This window comes from Lucilia sericata, unplaced genomic scaffold (assembly GCF_015586225.1).
Source record: "Lucilia sericata isolate MDLA Ls3-8-SP2 unplaced genomic scaffold, ASM1558622v1 Contig000767F_arrow, whole genome shotgun sequence".
In the NCBI taxonomy this organism is placed as follows: domain Eukaryota; kingdom Metazoa; phylum Arthropoda; class Insecta; order Diptera; family Calliphoridae; genus Lucilia; species Lucilia sericata.
This window is the reverse complement of record NW_023994764.1, coordinates 40,750-60,000: the sequence shown is the minus strand read 5'-3', so window position 1 is coordinate 60,000 and position 19,251 is coordinate 40,750. Positions and strand designations below refer to the sequence as shown.

The 19,251-nt window shown below is 33.8% G+C and overlaps 2 protein-coding genes and 1 long non-coding RNA gene across 3 annotated transcripts in view; 1 reads left to right on the top strand and 2 right to left on the bottom strand.

Moving 5' to 3' along the window:
- The window catches only part of LOC119607958, an 8,434-nt gene extending 2 nt beyond the window's left edge, over positions 1-8,432 (bottom strand). The window contains exons 1-3 of the long non-coding RNA XR_005231774.1: positions 8,306-8,432; positions 7,559-7,868; positions 1-127 (exon numbers count right to left, since the gene is read on the bottom strand). The exon at positions 1-127 is cut by the window's left edge and continues 2 nt beyond it. This is a non-coding gene — a long non-coding RNA (uncharacterized LOC119607958). The remainder of the gene's footprint in view (positions 128-7,558; positions 7,869-8,305) is intronic.
- Positions 1-11,270, top strand: part of LOC119607957 — a 27,904-nt gene extending 16,634 nt beyond the window's left edge. The window contains exons 2-5 of the mRNA XM_037962130.1: positions 1,029-2,625; positions 2,687-3,253; positions 7,344-7,470; positions 7,529-11,270. Of these exons, the coding sequence (XP_037818058.1) occupies positions 1,029-2,625; positions 2,687-3,253; positions 7,344-7,470; positions 7,529-7,916 (2,679 nt within the window). The 3' untranslated portion in view covers positions 7,917-11,270. The remainder of the gene's footprint in view (positions 1-1,028; positions 2,626-2,686; positions 3,254-7,343; positions 7,471-7,528) is intronic.
- A 1,524-nt stretch (positions 11,271-12,794) lies between these two features.
- LOC119607952 (extensin-3) lies at positions 12,795-13,840 on the bottom strand. Its single transcript, XM_037962120.1, has one exon. It carries the CDS (start codon positions 13,602-13,604, stop codon positions 13,005-13,007), a length of 600 nt encoding a protein of 199 aa, XP_037818048.1. The 5' UTR covers positions 13,605-13,840; the 3' UTR covers positions 12,795-13,004.
- Positions 13,841-19,251: the final 5,411 nt, after the last annotated feature.

Below are 19,251 nucleotides of genomic sequence, written 5' to 3'. Positions count from 1 at the left end.
GGGACGCTCGCTTGGTAGGAGAAACTGGAAAACTTCCGTGTATTTAAAACATTACCTTCAAGAGTTCGACCTTTTGAACGCGAGGTTCTACATTGCCGTTGTAAAACTTTCCATTAAATAGTTGTAACTGTAAGAAATTTTATATTTGACAATTACAATGTTATTGTCGGCGATGTTTTCATTTTAGTTTACAACAATTTTATTATATGCAAATAAACTGTTAACAAATAATCCCAACAGTACTACGTGAGAGAATTTAAACTCAATATTTAGAATCTACACTGTTTAAAGGGCCGATTTCAAAGGAATAAAAGTTTCCTGATTAAGGGACACATAAGTAAGAATTGACTCTTAGATAGATTACCCCTGATACGTTAACCAATCAATTGACTGATAAGCATTACTAAGGACCTCTAAAACTATTGGGTTTCTACTTTAAAAGTCTTTTATTTTTATTATTGTTAAATCGATTAAAGTTTATTTACAATTTCCTTTCTTGTTTTTTGTAAACAAATACAAAGAATAACGGTTTATAGCAAGTACTTTAATAATTCTTGCTGTTGTAGTTGTTGTATTAGTAAATAAAGATGACTATTTGATTTTCTGACTAATGACGAAGGGAAACAATACAAATGTTTCCGTTTTAAAACGCCAATTTTTTACGCCAACATCAAGGCCAAGTTTATAGGAATTAAAGAGAGGAAAAAAACCTTGAAATGTTTATTAAATGGAATTAAGAGAAAATGACAAAATAAAAGCCAAGCAGTTGACAGTTTGTTAGCAAATAAATGTGGGCGTTGTTGTTGTTATTGCCTTAATAATAAGAATAATTTAAAATTATGTATATAAATTTATGCCGCTGCTAGCTCAAAGGACCAACAAGCCTATTAGCATATTATCAAAAAGAAAATGTGTTTAAAAGGAAGACGACCAGATTTAACAAGACATTAAATTTAACATAATGAGTGTAATTTTGTTATTAACATATTAAATAATATATTTTCTTTCCTTTTTTTCTATACTTTAAGGATTCACGGGGATCGATGTACTGCGCGAGTGAACCGGACCCAATTGGTCGAGTCCAGTACCAGTCGGGAGGGATCATTTACTCCAACAACAGCAGCAGCATTGGCCAAGCGACTTTCAACCGCCCTCATTCTGCACTTGAAGGTAATTCCACCGAAATCATTGAAGTCGTCTGTCAGCCACACTATGACGACATGGAGCGGGAACGAGAACGCCCCATTGTTGCCTGTTCACAGCCGCCAGTCCCCTCCCTGCTCACCGAGTGCCAGCAGTCGAGTGGCTCCCTCTTCTCAATTGTCTCAGCACCGCCAGTACCGTTGGCCGAGTTGGATGTCAAGCAAATGGATACGTTGGGTGCGGGTCTACAGCCGGGAATTGGATATGGTCTACAAATGGGCGGCAGTGCACAGAACCCTTTCATTACCGCTCACTCGAATGTTTCAATCGCTGATGTGGCCGCCTCGGCCCCGGGTTCGGCCACGTCTACCATACCCCGGCGCCCGGCCAGCTTACCCATCGATCAACCCTATTGTCCGGCGCCAGCGAGTCGCACGTTGCACGCCAGCCTGCTGGAACATCAGATATCGGAAATTGAAGAAGATGACAATGAAAACCTATTAACGGTCTCGAGTATTACGGCACGGCCCTTAATTGCCAAATCCCGTGAATTACGCTCGAGTCGTAATTTATGCAGCAGTGCCGGTAAACGGAAACGTGGCAAAGGTGGTCATAAATTGCCCGCTGGCATCTCGAATATACCCAGTAATACGGATTCGAGGGCCAGTTCTGGTCATCCGCCATCATCACGTTCTTCAATCAGCACTGATCCGCCAGATGGCGGCTATGGTTGGTTTATTGTATTCGGAGCATTTTCGGTACAATTTTGGGTAGCGGGTTTGGTCAAATCCTATGGCGTTTTATATGTTGAAATCATGGAAACATTTCCCAGTTCTACAGCCACTGTGGCCTCTTGGATACCTGCAATACTATCGGCTTTGTGTTTGGCTTTGGCTCCGCTCTCAAGTGCTCTGTGTCAGCGCTTCTCTTGTCGTACAGTCGTCTTTATAGGTGGTCTTTTCTGTGCTCTCGGCATGTGTCTTAGTTACTTTGCCACCAGTCTGGTACATTTACTCTTTACCTTTGGCATACTCACCGGCATAGGTGGCGGTCTCTCCACCACTCCCGGCATTGTTATAGTTTCCCAATATTTTGATAAACATCGGGCTTTAGCCAATGGTATTTGTGTTTCGGGTACCGCCACCGGCAGCTTTATTTTGCCAGTACTCATCAAACATTTAGCCGAGAATTTTGGTTTTCATGGCACCATTTTAATATTGGGTTTCTGTATGCTGGACGTGTGTATATCAGCTCTGCTCTACAGACCTTTGGAATCATTTCATACCGACGATGATAAGAATATCGAAGAGGAGGATGCTACCAAGCCTCTGAATGATATAAATCCTAGCAACATTGATATGTTAACTAATTCAACCTATTTGGATACTTGTGATGACGGTTTGAATACTAAGTTCATAGAACATTTATTTATGGAAGAGTCGAAAAATCGTTTAAATGATTACTATAATAATAGATATAATGGTAAGTAGAGTATCTTAATATCAGAGTAGCTTTATATGTATTATAACATTTCCTTCTTTAGCTTCTGAAAAATCTGTTCCTAATTGTGCTCAAGAGAGCGATGATGAGGTTAAGGACATTATAGGCGAGACCACCTTTATCAAACCCATTAAAAAAGTACGCAGTTCTGGCATTATGCACTCAGTCGAAGACTTAAGCACCACCTCTACATGGGTGTATCGCAAGAACTCGGGCACCGATTCAAATCGTGGTTCTCGTCGTCGCCGTAATGTTTTTGCCAACGATGAAATTATCTCTAAAATACAGGCGCATTTGGAAAAGCCACTCTCACCACCCGCCGTTGTTACACGTGGTCTCAGTAAAAGTATGGAAATTCCCACACCTGCCAGTAATATGAGTGAAATCAAATCATTGGAAAAGGAACAAGATGGCAGTTTAGTGGGTGCCAATTCCATAGAGGAAGATGTTGATGATGCACCTCTTACCTGTATTGAAAGGATCGAAATTTATTTGGATATTAGTTTATTAAAGGATCCAACTTTTATACTGATGTGCTTGTCGGTGACCCTAATGTCGGTGGGATGTCCTTATATGTTGTATTATTTACCCGCTCATGTTATATCAATTGGTAAGTATGATGGTGAATGATTAGAATGTAAAGGGAGATTTGGAATTTATTGGGGTTTTAGCCCCAGAGTGATAATAGACCTTGGTTCCAAAATGACTTCGTATCCGTAAGTAAAATTAGATGATAATATACCTATTACGTAATATATACATCAATATTATTCAGAATGTTTTTCGAAATTGGGAAAATTTCTTATCCAAATTTTATTAAATACAAATAAAACACTAAACTGTAGACTCGATATACTATAATATAGGCTAGAATATAGACTAGACTATAGACTAAACTATAGACTAGACTATAGACTAAACTATAGACTAGACTATAGACTAGACTATAGACTAGACTATAGACTGGACTATAGACTAGACAATAGACTAGACTATAGACTAGACTATAGACTAGACTATAGACTATAGACTATAGACTAGACTATAGACCAGACTAGACTAGACTAGACTAGACTAGACTAGACTAGACTAGACTAGACTAGACTAGACTAGACTAGACTAGACTAGACTAGACTAGACTAGACTAGACTAGACTAGACTAGACTAGACTAGACTATAGACTAGACTATAGACCAAACTATAGACTAGACTATAGACTAGACTATAGACTAGACTATAGACTAGACTATAGACTAGACTATAGACTAGACTATAGACTAGACTATAGACTAGACTATAGACTAGACTATAGACTAGACTATAGACTAGACTATAGACTAGACTATAGACTAGACTATAGACTAGACTATAGACTAGATTATAGGCAAGACTAGACTAGACTATAGACTAGACTATAGACTAGACTATAGACTAGACTATAGACTAGACTATAGACTAGACTATAGACTAGACTATAGACTAGACTATAGACTAGACTATAGACTAGACTATAGACTAGACTATAGACTAGACTATAGACTAGACTATAGACTAGACTATAGACTAGACTATAGACTAGACTAGACTAGACTAGACTATAGACTAGACTATATACTAGACTATAGACAAAACTATAGACTAGACTATAGACTAGACTATAGACTAGACTATAGACTTGACTATAGACTTGACTATAGACTTGACTATAGACTAGACTATAGACTAAACTATAGACTTGACTATAGACTAGACTATAGACTAGACTATAGACTAGACTATAGACTAGACTATAGACTAGACTATAGACTAGACTATAGACTAGACTATAGACTAGACTATAGACTAGACTATAGACTAGACTATAGACTAGACTATAGACTAGACTATAGACTAGACTATAGACTAGACAATAGACTAGACTATAGACTAGACTATAGACTAGACTATAGACTAGACTATAGACAAAACTATAGACTAGACTATAGACTAGACTATAGACTAGACTATAGACTTGACTATAGACTTGACTATAGACTTGACTATAGACTAGACTATAGACTAAACTATAGACTTGACTATAGACTAGACTATAGACTAGACTATAGACTAGACTATAGACTAGACTATAGACTAGACTATAGACTAGACTATAGACTAGACTATAGACTAGACTATAGACTAGACTATAGACTAGACTATAGACTAGACTATAGACTAGACTATAGACTAGACTATAGACTAGACTATAGACTAGACTATGGACTAGACTATAGACTATACTATAGACTAGACTATAGACTAAACTATAGACTAGACTATGGACCAGACTATAGACTAGACTATAGACTAGACTATGGACTAGACTATGGACCAGACTATAGACTAGACTATGGACCAGACTATAGACTAGACTATAGACAACTATAGACTAAACTATAGACTAGACTATAGACTGGGCTATAGACTAGACAATAGACTATAGACTAGACTATAGACTAGACTATAGACTAGACTATAGACTAGACTATAGACTAGACTATAGACTAGACTATAGACTAGACTATAGACTAGACTATAGACTAGACTATAGACTAGACTATAGACTAGACTATAGACTAGACTATATACTAGACTATAGACTAGACTATAGACTAGACTATAGACTAGACTATATACTAGACTATAGACTAGACTATAGACTAGACTATAGACTAGACTATAGACTAGACTATAGACTAGACTATAGACTAGACTATAGACTAGACTATAGACTAGACTATAGACTAGACTATAGACTAGACTATAGACTAGACTATAGACTAGACTATAGACTAGACTATAGACTAGACTATAGACTAGACTATAGACTAGACTATAGACTAGACTATAGACTAGACTATAGACTAGACTATAGACTAGACTATAGACTAGACTAGACTATAGACTAGACTATAGACTAGACTATAGACTAGACTATAGACTAGACTATAGACTAGACTATAGACTAGACTATAGACTAGACTATAGACTAGACTATAGACTAGACTAGACTATAGACTAGACTATAGACTAGACTATAGACTAGACATAGACTAGACTATAGACTAGACTATAGACTAGACTATAGAAGACTATAGACTAGACTATAGACTAGACTATAGACTAGACTATAGACTAGACTCTAGACTAGACTATAGACTAGACTATAGACTAGACTATAGACTAGACTATAGACTAGACTATAGACTAGACTATAGACTAGACTATAGACTAGACTATAGACTAGACTATAGACTAGACTATAGACTAGACTATAGACTAGACTATAGCCTAGACTATAGACTAGATATAGACTAGACTATAGACTAGACTATAGACTAGACTATAGACTAGACTATAGGACTAGGACTATAGACTAGACTATAGACTAGACTATAGACTAAGACTCTAGACCTAGACTATAGACTAGACTATAGACTAGACTATAGACTAGACTATAGCTAGACTATAGACTAGACTATAGACTAGACTAGATAGACTATAGACTAGACTATAGACTAGGCACCTATAGACTAGACTATAGACTAGACTATAGACTAGACTATAGACTAGACTATAGACTAGACTATAGACTAGACTATAGACTAGACTATAGACTAGACTATAGACTAGACTATAGACTAGACTATAGACTAGACTATAGACTAGACTATAGACTAGACTATAGACTAGACTATAGACTAGACTATAGACTAGACTATAGGCAAGACTATAGACTAGACTATAGGCAAGACCATAGACTAGACTAAAGACTAGACTATAGACTATAGACTAGACTATAGACTAGACTATAGACTAGACTAGACTAGACTATAGACTAGACTAGATAGACTAAACTATAGACTAGACTATAGACTAGACTATAGACTAGACTATAGACTAGACTAGACTAGACTATAGACTAGATTATAGACTAGACTATAGACTAGACTATAGACTAGACTATAGACTAGACTATAGACTAGACTATAGACTAGACTATAGACTAGACTATAGACTAGACTATAGACTAGACTAGACTATAGACTAGACTATAGACTAGACTATAGACTAGACTAGACTAGACTATAGACTAGACTATAGACTATACTAGACTATAGACTAGACTATAGACTAGACTATAGACTAGACTATAGACTAGACTATAGACTAGACTATAGACTAGACTATAGACTAGACTATAGACTAGACTATAGACTAGACTATAGACTAGACTATAGACTAGACTAGACTAGACTAGACTATAGACTATAGACTAGACTATAGACTAGACTATAGACTAGACTATAGACTAGACTATAGACTATAGATTAGACTAGACTATACACTAGACTAGTCCTATAGTCTAGTCTATAGATTAAATTATGGACTAGATTTGACAATTAACCAGACTATTGACTAGAATATAGACTAGGGTTGTAGACTTAATTAAGACTAGCCTATAGACTACACTATAGACTGGACTTTTGACTGGACTTGTCTTGAAAATAACTGTGGACTGGACTATAGTATAGAGTCTGAGCTAGGAAATACTAATCTATAGTCCAGTCCAAAAATTTCCAAGTTTTGAGTTTTATATATCTTAATTATTTTTCCTAATTTCCTCTTATTAACATATTTTTTCCAAACTTCTTTTGCAGGTTATAATAAAAGCGAAGCTGGCTATTTGGTAACCGTTAGTGCTGTTTTAGATCTTGTTGGTCGCTTAGGTCTAGGATGGCTCTCAGATTTACAATTATTCGATCGCAGAAAGACTTATATATTTTGGTAAATATACGATTATTTTAAATTAACTATAATTTAACTAATTACTGTTATAATTTAGTATACTAGGAGCTGGCATTGCTGTACTTACCATACCATCGGAATACACCATTTATCTGGTGGGTCTATCGGCTGCCATTTATGGTTTCTGTTTAGGCAGCTGGTATGTTTTGATGCCAGTTTTGTTGGCGGATATCTTCGGCACCGATCGCATAAGTTCCAGTTATGGTTTAGTGCGCATGTTTCAAAGTATTGGTGCCATATCAGTGCCACCTTTAGCGGGATTCCTAAGAGATTTGTCAGGCAGTTATGCTATTGTATTTTATTGTATGGGCTCCTGTATGGTCCTCGGCTGTTTGCCGTTATTAGTTTGGGCCATTTTAGATTGTCGCGAACGTAAACTATATGAAGATAATGATAATAATGAGGATACATCATCAGTATCTTAAATTATGAACGAATAATTTATTTAAGAAACATATAATATTTGGTATTATTCGAAATTTAGTTATTGATTTTAGTAATTAGCATGTTGCGCGTATTTAGTTATATAAATTTTTAGAACAACAGCAGCAAAAAAATATTTTGTAAACCCATTCCATATGTTTTAAAAACTAGTTGAAATTGTTAAAAAGTAGTTTGCAGTAAAATATATAATTTAGTTGTTGCTACCAATACCAAAAACCTATGAACTTATAGATTTTATATAGCATTTATCTTTATTCCAGCTGATGATACTAATTTATAAGACTATTCAAATTTCAAGTATTATAATTTCGCAAAGAGAGAATTTCGAAAAAGTTTTGATAATTAAATGGATTTTGTGAAAAATACTTACTATACATATATAGCTTTATGAAGACCAACACGTTTCTGGTCTCAACAGTCAAACAAAATATAACTTAACTTTGTTTAGATTTCATTACAAACCCTGATTAGTTTTAGTTTTGTGCATGATAAACTAAATATTCCGGATTTACAAATATCTTATTTAATACCCAGCGAGTAATGGGTAGTATTGTTTTTTCCTCTATTCTGAAATTAGTGACCATTTATAGTTATAATAAGTTGCTCAAAATCTATATTTTTTGCAAAAAATTACTATTGTTTAATTGAATTAATAGTAAATATTTATATGTAGTTGTTTAAATTTAAGAAAATATGGGCCGTTGTGTTAAGTGCCTGCCATTTTTTGTACCCCCAACTTTGTAGTGGTATAACAACATCAATCTGCTCTTAATTTTTATATATATATCAAAGATCTTATAATGTATTGCATACATACTATAATAGTACGATTTTTGGGAAGTTTCATGACTAATAAACAAAACCATTTACTTTCCGGTAGTCCCGAATTTATGCTTTTAATACCCAAAATTTTTGGCCTTATAATGGACTCTTGCTATATTGTGTTTTTATTACCCTTATTGCCTTTTAATGCTTAGCCCGCACACCCTTTTCCTATGTATTCAGAGTCCAGTTTATGGACTGCACTATTGACTTGTCTATTGTCTAGACTATAGACTGGACTATATTCTCCATTGGCCTATAATCTGAACTGTAGATTAGCTTAAAATCTCAACAATAGACTGTACTGTTGCCTAGATTATAGATTGGACTATAGTCTATATTACAGACTTTATATTATAGCATTGAAAGTTTTAATGCTTAGTCTGCACACCCTTTTCTTACGGATCCAGAGTCCAGTTTATAGACTGCACTATTGACTTGTCTGTTGCCTACTAAAGTCTAGACTATAGATTTGGCTAAAGTCTGGGCCCAAATTATGGCATACGATATTGATCGAAATCTTAACAGAATCTAAATATGTAGAGATTTCGATCGATATCGTATGCCATAATTTGGGCCCAGATTTTAGTCAAATCTATAGTCTAGACTTTAGTAAAGTATATAGTGTAGAGTCTAGACTTTAGTAAAGCCTATAGTCTATACTTTAGTAAGGACTATAAACTTGAAAAAAGTCTAGACTATAGACTTGACTAAAGTCTAAACTATATACTTGACTAAGTTGAGACTATAGACTTGACTTAAGTCTAAACTATAGACTTGACTTAAGTCTAAACTATAGACTTGACTTAAGTCTAGACTATAGACTTGACTAAAGTCAAGACTATAGACTTGACTAAGGTTTAGACTAAAGACTTGACTAAAGTCTAGACTATAGACTTGACTAAAGTTAAGATTATAGTCTTGACTAAAATCAAGACTATAGACTTGACCAAAGTCTAGACTATAGACTTGACCAAAGTCAAGAGTATCGACTTGACTAAAGACAAGAGTATCGACTTGACTAAAGTCTAGACTAAAGACTTGACTAAAGTCTAGACTAAAGACTTGATTAAAGTCTAAACTATAGACTTGACTAAAGTCTAGACTAAAGTCTAGACTATAGAATGCACTACAGATTATTGACTGGACTATATTCTAGACTATACGCTTGGACATAGTGAAGTGCATAGTGTATATTATAGACTTGACTATTGTGTGGACAAGGACAACACATTGTACTAGATTGGTCTAGACTGTAGTTTGAACCATATGGTCTAGACTATATAGAGTAGCCAAAATACTTTTTTGCTACGGGTTTAATATGAAGAGTTGTCGTTTGCGATCACCACTTCACTATCACTTCGTGATAATCCCAAAAAGGGGGTTTTATCGACCTTAAGCCAATACGGGCTCATGCAGCTTTTGAGGTTGCAGTTGCCAAACATAACTGGGTTACAGTAGCAACCAACTCTCCACAACCGGTTGCATTTGTTGTAGAAGTAGGGTCTCCGAAGATTATGAGGTTCCGATATGGATAAAGTGAAAACATTTGTGGTCTCTATTTTTACGAGATTTTGTTATAAATCATATTGTATATTCCTAAAAAAAAGTTCAAAATTTCAAATAACAGAGTATTTCTAAAGGCGGGTTTGAATACTGCATCAACTTAATATTTATATTAGATAACGAAAGACCTGTTATAACCAGTACCTGTGACCAATATGGAGAGGTTCTTTGGATTTGTTAAAAAAAAACTTCCTAAAAAAGAAACAAAGGTTTCCTTTAGAATACATTTTTGAGATATCTAAACTGAACTCTGATTTAATGCTATTTCAGTAAAAAGAAGTATGAAACAAGAACGGATCTACTATGATTAATTAAAATATAAAAAAATTCAGAGTATTCTAAATTTAAACATTTTGTTTTAATTTTTAAGAAATTTAGTTTAATCTTAAAAGGGTTTAAACTTAACCACACATCACTTTAAACTAAGTTAAGCTAACACGTCTAAAACTAGACCTATTTAAATATATATAATTATTAATGATTTAAGTATTATAGTTTTTAAAATACCATATAATTTTCATTGCTTAATTTTGAGAAAAAAAAATATAATTAAAAAAAATTAATTTCAAACATTTATATTTAACTTGAATTGTCCTCGCTTATAATAATTTAATTTCGATTTTAATTATTATTTAACAAAAAAAAACTAAAACCCAACAACAACAACTTAAGCACTAAAAATGCGCAAAAGAACTGAGTTTAAAACAACAAAGACATTAAGAATTTTTTCCAATTAGTCTAACACTGCCAATCGAAAAAAATCAACGCTGCTTTTTTAGGAACAGAGTTGCATTCTGCCCCGCATATTGGCAAACGTTTAGACTGCTGGGGAAAATTGTTATTTAAATAAAATGATTATTTTTAAATTGTAATATGAAATATTAACTTAATATTAATAAATAAAATATTATGAAATATAAAAAAAAACAACAAAATATATTATTAACACCTGCATTATTAAAATTATACAAAATAAAATAGTTTTTAATCAAAAAAAAAAAAAAGAAAAAAATTCGATAAAATTATTAATATTTAGTATAGTAATAATATTAAAATTATTCTGTTTAGTTGGTAAAATTAATTGAGAAAAAAATACAAAAAAAAAAACAAGAATTTAAATGTTTAACACAAATAAAAAGTAGTAATTACAAACAAAAATAAAAAAAGAATTAAATGTGGAGAAATAAAGTTTAAAAAATATGAAAAAAGTATTGAAAGTGTTTTAATTTAATTACTTTAATACAATATTTGTAATTATTTCTTTTGAAATTTCTAATTAGATTTCAGAAAATTTTTGAATTGTTTTCAAAATCTTTAAAATTTTTAAATTTCCATTTGTATTTCTAATTCTATTTTCCTTTGAATTTCACAATTTTCCATTTATATTTAAAAAAATTTCTGAAATATAATTAGAAGGTTGTAGAGATCAGATATGAGTTCATATCTTTTGCTATAAGAAGAGCATCGACCTTAAAACCTTTTCAAAAACTAACCGATTTTTGGGTTTTATTCAGTACAAGTACAAAAACAGTAGTTAAAGTGACAATATATCACCAAGATAATCTGTTGAGGAACATCCAATTTAGAGACAATTACGAAAGTAAACAGAGTCCAACTCTGTTCTCAATGACTCGAAGTATATCGCTCGACTGTAAAAGAAACCGACCAAGAACACAACTAATTCTTGGGAGTAAATCTCAAATACATATGAAGTCTCGAATGGGGCAACAGTTAGGGTAAGAGCAACTTTTGGTAGTACACAAGTTAAATTACTGAATCCAGCCTGTTTTCAGGTCAATGAACTGTGTCTGGATTCGAACGAATCAACGGCTAATGTTATCGGCTATGACGATATGTAATAGAATATTGATTTTGATTAAAGAATCGTGTGAAAATTTACAGAAAATTGAAAAGAAACTGTCATTAGAGTAACCTAACCTAATCTCATTGGTGACTTAATGTTACAGTGGGAAAGTAGAGACTACTCTTTATCTGGTCAGCTAATGGTTTAAACTATGGTTTGGCTAAAATCTAGAAGAATTCAAGATTAGACACCTATTAGTAAAATCTAAAAAGTCAAAAGATATCAACGTTCGTTTCTATTAAATTAACTTAACGAATCTGGCCAAATAATCAAATCGATAAGTCTGACATTATAATATCGTTGTAAAGTCGCACTTTTTCTTTGGGTATATTTCGAAACTTTGGGATTCCAATTTAGGAAAGAATTTTAAAGGTTTCTGAAATCATCAGCTAGAAATTAAACATTTTCTTTCAGAACTTTTAGAAAGTATTAAGAATAGATTGTTATTAGAAAACAGATTTTAAGTTTTTTTTCTCGATTTGATCACAAAAAGATAAGTTTCTTAATATTTATATAGATTCGTTCGGATACTTTAAGTATTATTTCGCTTAGCTGTTGCAAATCAAAAGTCCAAAGATTTTTTTTATATAAAATAATTTATTTATTTTTTATTTATTTAATAAAAATCGTTTTAACTATTCAACAAACTTAACAACATTGTACTAAATAACAACTGATTAAAATGGATGGACGACGACGTAATTTTAAAGTAATGATTTCGTTAAAAGGAAATATTTACACATTCCGCTAAGAGGAATGACGTGAAATGATTTTTAGTGAGAATATGAGGTTATGAATAACTAAACCAAACTTAGATTTAGAATTTCTCAGCGGGAGGACCATATTCGGAGGCAGGAGCGGCTGGAGGACCGTATTGTTCGGCAGGTTTTTGTTGTTGCTTGTATTTGATGAAATAGACCTCAGGTTTGCTGGGTTCAGTAGGAGCAGGAGAGGGAATAACCAAAGGTTCTTGTTGTTCGGGTTTCTTAACCAAAACATAGACCAAAGTTTTGTGTTCATCTTGAACGGGAGGAGGAACAACTTGACGGATGGGAGTGGGTGGATTGGGAGCCTTAATGAAGATGATTTTGTAGTGTTTCTTGGGTACTGCCGTTTGGATGGGAGCTGGTGGTGGGTAGGCCTCAGGCTCCTCTGGTGGTACATGAACATAGACATTCTTGGTTACCACAGCTTCAGCGGGAGGACCATAGAAGGGAGCGGGAGCACCATAGACAGGTAAGGGTTGAGCAGGTTGCTGTTGTTGGGCAGCCGAAGGAGGTAAATATTGTTCAGCTGGTTTATTGGGTGGCAAGTATTCCTTTTGTGGAGCTGGTGGTGGACCATAACGGCTCTTTGGTGGTTCGGGTCTGGCAGCTACCAACGCCAATGTACAGGCCAATACAATGAATAATTTCATATTGAATAGTTTTTTACTTTGGTTATAAATCCTGAGTTGATGATATAGTTGTTAATTGTTTGAGGTATGAATGCAATGTGATACTTTTTCTGGGAACGCACAATGATTTTATACCACAACGGAAGTTTAATTTTTGGATTTTTTTTGTTTTTAATTTTTCATTTTGCTGTTGTTGTATTATTACATATTTTTTGGTAGTTTATCGGTTTCGTTTTCATTTTCAATTTCATTGAATATAGTTTTTATTGAATGGACAAACGGACGGACGTACTAAACTGTCTGCACTTCATACATATTTTTGTCAATATGGAATTTCAGCATAGTGGGGTTTTTAATTTTTTGCATAATTTTCAAATTGTTTGCAGTACTCAAATCGTATATACTTAAAAATAAAACAATTACGATTAAGCCGAGAATGTGTTTTGAATTTAAATTAACCGCCCTACTCGATCATACGAACAAAGTTTTTAAGTTTGTTTGTTGTTTTGTTTTTCTAGCAAATGCAACCATGTAAGCACGAATTGTTGTTAATAACGCAATGTTCCCGGCATTTCGGAATACATATAACGGTCAGTGTGAGTGTGTATATAAATGTTGTTGTTGCTTCATTAAGTGTTGCCAAAAAAAGTCACTACAAAGTGGTGGCAATTTTTTTAAACAATCATTTTACAACAAAATTATGTAATTAAAATAAAATTGGCGTGAATGTTAATACCAACACCATTAAATCTATAAATTATTAAGTAATTTTCATAACTATTGAGTCCAAAACAGAATCTTAGTTGGCAATGTGTAAACACTTTGTACTATACACACCTGTCAATCACAATATGGCAACCTTAAAGCCTAAATTATAAACATTACACTACACTGGACAAAATTTTCTTTTGCAATTCAAAGCAAAAAATTTTACAACTTAAGAATAGGGTTTTTTTATTTAATTTTAAGTTTAATGAACTTATTTGAAATTTTATTATTTAAACAACAACAAAAATTGTAACATAAATCATGTGTCTATTAAATAAATAAACAAATAACAACTGCTATACCTTAAAAATTGTTTGTGTGAATTTTGTGAAAATTAAAAAAAAATGTATTAATTAAATGCAAAACACGTATAATTTTTACGTCTATAAACATTATAATATTTTTTGGGGGCGAGCGTGATTTTAAAGTTTTATTAATCTCTAAACGCTCTCTTGCTGAGGGAGCAAAAGAGAGTGAGTATGTTTTAAACAAAAACAATTTATAGTTAATGTCATCAAACTGCCTAAATAAAATATTTTATGTAATTGATGAAGTACTTTAAACTATAAAATTAAACAATATAATAATAATAAAAAAACAACAACAACAAACCGTATTTGGGTTAGGGTCAAAATGTTTTGATTGAATTTTCAAAATTTTGTTAGCTGACCTACTTGCAAAACACACAGGGATTGCACACACCGGCGTAAGCATTGTGGTAGGTCATATTCCAAAAAGTTTTGAAATCATTTGAAAATTCTTTTTGAATGGTAGTGGCTGTTAAATAGGTGAAATTGTTATTTAGTAAGTTAACAATTGTTGAATGGAAAGGAAGGATTAAAAAAGTAAATTTGAAATTTCACGCACCTAAATGCCCGCTATCTGGATGAAGGAACTCTTAATGGATTTCAAATTTGATTACGCAATTAAGGTTAGGAGAATGTACAGATCGGAAGAAATATCCCTAAGCCGCTATCGTTTACATGGAAAATGTTGGTGGGAACACCCTTATATAGTGATTGTGGAAGGTCTCAGTTTACTGGATGTAATTCCTTATAATTTTCTAATCTGTACTCCTGAGGTATGTAATATCTGGAATAATATCGCTCTCAAGATATTTCGATATAATTTCGACAAAACTCTGCTAATGACAAAGAATATGTTCTAAAGTTTTACTCTAGATAAAGACTTTGGTAAGAGATATAATATCTATATCTATATGGTTCCTCTATGGAAAATGAGAGCCCGTTGGGAGTTACATGTTATCGACCATAGATGGTTGGACATACGTTTTTGAAAGGAACTGCATAGATCGTAACGCTATCTTTCAGCGTTTAGCTTCATCTTCTGCATATAGTAAGGTCTTCTTTTTAAAAGACTTGTGTTGTCTTCTCAATAGCAAACTTTGCTTTGCTTATTCCCAGCATTCTGGATAGAAAGCCCTTTGAGAGAGAGAGAGAGAGAGAGAGTTATGCGTTCAACTCATCGGGAGATCGCAAAGTACAATCTCGGAAATTAGGTGCAATTTCGGAAAATATCGAGTGCTTTACGTGAACATCTAGCGTGTTGGCCTATTTCACGGTGGTATTTTTCAACCACTGAGTGAGCTTCTGCAACGACTCACCACCGCCCCATTGTGTGTCTTACACGCAGGTGGCAATTTACGTATATGGAATTTCCGGTCCATATGGTCTGTGCACTTTGTTCGAGTACTCGAGCTATCTAATCTCTTGCCATAGTAGTCCCGTTGGGGAATGGCAGGTATCATGAGTCAAGCTCAATCTAACCTTGACAAAGGTTAGAGTCGATAGAAGGGACGGACCCAAAATCAGGTGAAAACACCCTATTGATGCTTTGAGGAATGCCATGTTCCTACAAACATTCTCATCATCTAAAGACTCAACCCAGTGCATACCTGGATCTCTTAAAGTCGCCAAACCACACTGCTGAGATGGCTTCTGTTGTTTCGGCAACAGCACCGAGGTGGGGACGTAATTGGCAGTTCGAAAACACAGATCTATATTAATTAGCCAGACTTATTTCAGTGGCCACAAAGACTTATTGTGATAAGTTGAGAATGTTTTAGAGTAAACTCCCAACCATGAAGGAAAATCGCCGATAAATTAAAGATTAAAGTGTTAACAACTCCGCTACCATCTCACTGAGATGGCTTCTGTTGTTTCGGCAACAGCACCGAGGGGGGGGGGGCGTAATTGGCAGTTCGAAAACACAGATCTATATTAATTAGCCAGACTTATTTCAGTGGCCACAAAGACTTATTGTGATAAGTTGAGCATGTTTTAGAGTAAACTCCCAACCATGAAGGAAAATCGCCGATAAATTAAAGATTAAGGTGTTAACAACTCCGCTACCATCTCACTCCGTCTCGCCAAACATCAGTTTAGCCAAACAATCTCCTCCGTCACTCCAACCATCACCCCATCCGACTAAACCTCGGATACAACTCAAAATCCCTCTAAACCATCTGATGGTACATGGAACACCAACACATACACAATATTTTTGTTATCAGCTCAAATCCTAGAAACTAGGAGTAAACCCTGAAAGATATTCGAGCAAAGAATAGGAACTTTATCGATAATCAATGGATAGGAGTACTGTAATTTCAGCAGGCCTTTCATATGACACTTAAATTCAATGTATGGGTTTATATTTTGGAGATCTACGATCATGATTTCATTAGATTTTCTTCGAAATAAATTCACATCTGATGGCGCATCTGACATACATATTGTCCCCAGAATCTGCAACCATATGTGAGACATAATTTCGCATTATTAAGAAAAATCATAAATTTAAAACAATATTTATGCATAATTTTTGAAAATTCAGAAAAATACACATTTCCCAATTATATTAAAAATTACGTATTATAAAAATTTTCGATTACACAAAAACACACACATTATGTTCCGAGATCTACAGTGTCGTTTATTTTTCTCACATTAAACGAATTAATCACGTTTTCGCCTTTTTCTGAATTCCAAAGAACAAGTGGAAAATATGTGAGTGCAAAATTTATTTTCTTGTCAATTAATACAAAAATGTCTCATTGGTTCACTAGTGAGAAACACGCTGGCAAAATTTTCAGTTAAAAACTGTCAGTCCAACAGCCAGAAGTCGTGCATTCAACTTTGTCTGTGTCATCGAAAGAGATTCTTGCAAATCAGCTTATATCCTACATCCACAAGTTTTTAGCACAAAATCATAAACTTAAATGGGCCAAAGAGATACATGAATTCAAAAAAAAAAAAAAAAACACCCAACTACACGCACAGATACACATCTCCATACATACACATACATAAATACATACATATGTTTGCATTTATTCGAATGCGAATTCGAACAAGCAAGATATTTTCAGACATTAAAAAAAACACAAACTAATGGATGGGACACCTAATCAAAACAAAGAAAACGACAATAAAAACAAAGTTAAAACACTTTATGAATACAACAATAAAAATACATGTATTTTAGAAAGAAAGAACGAACGAATACTCGTCATACATTCGTACTCATTTAAACGTTAATGACAGTGAGCAGAGACAGACGCGCGACATTCATACAGACAAACAACAGACTCACTAAGGTTTTATACAAAAGAAAAGAAAATAATAATAATAACGACTGGTGATCGAAAGACTACACAATGACGTTTAAATTGAGTACAAAACGAATATGAATAAAAAAAGGTGAATTGGCTTTGCGATATGACAATGACGAAACCGAGTTCACACTACAAAAATTAAATTTGAAACGAAATTTTATATTTAGCAGTTCTAGTTCAGTTCTAGTTCAGTTCTAGTTCAGTTCTAGTTCAGTTCTAGTTCAGTTCTAGTTCAGTTCTAGTTCAGTTCTAGTTCAGTTCTAGTTCAGTTCTAGTTCTAGTTCAGTTCTAGTTCAGTTCAGTTCTAGTTCAGTTCTAGTTCAGTTCTAGTTCAGTTCTAGTTCAGTTCTCGTTCAGTTCTAGTTCAGTTCTAGTTCAGTTCTAGTTCAGTTCTAGTTCAGTTCTAGTTCAGTTCTAGTTCAGTTCTAGTTCAGCTCTAGTTCAGTTCCAGTTCAGTTCTAGTTCTGATCTAGTTCAGTTGTAGTTCAATTCTGGTTCAGTTCTAGTTCAGTTCTAATTCAGTTCTAGTTCAGTTTTAGTTCAGTTCTAGTTCAGTTCTAGTTCAGTTCTAGTTCAGTTGTAGTTCAGTTGTAGTTCAGTTCTAGTTCAGTTCTAGTTCAGTTCTAGTTCAGTTCTAGTTCAGTTCTAGTTCAGTTCTAGTTCAGTTCTAGTTCAGTTCTAGTTCAGTTCTAGTTCAGTTCTAGTTCAGTTCTAGTTCAGTTCTAGTTCAGTTCTAGTTCAGTTCTAGTTCAGTTCTAGTTCAGTTCTAGTTCAGTAGTTCTAGTTCAGTTCTAGTTCAGTTCTAGTTCAGTTCTAGTTCAGTTCTAGTTCAGTTCTAGTTCAGTTCTAGTTCAGTTCTAGTTCAGTTCTAGTTCAGTTCAGTTCTAGTTCAGTTTCTAGTTCAGTTCTAGTTCGTTCAGTCAGTCTAGTTCAGTTTAGTTCTTTCTAGTTCAGTTCTAGTTCAGTTCTAGTTCTTCTATTTCATTCTAGTTCAATATTCTATCATTCTAGTTCATTTCAGTTCAGTCATATTCAGTCATAGTCAGTTCTAAAGTTCAGTTCTAGTTTCAAAGTTCATCTAGTTCAGTTCTAGTCAAAGTTCTAAGTTCTCATAGCATGGAGTCTAGATTATAGCCCAGACTATAACGTGTAAATAGGCACATAATACAAAAGATATAATAAGATAAAAACAATACAAATTTACTAAAATAAGTTCCATAGCTCTCAATTTGTTTAAACCTTTTCTTTCTAAACCAATAAACATCA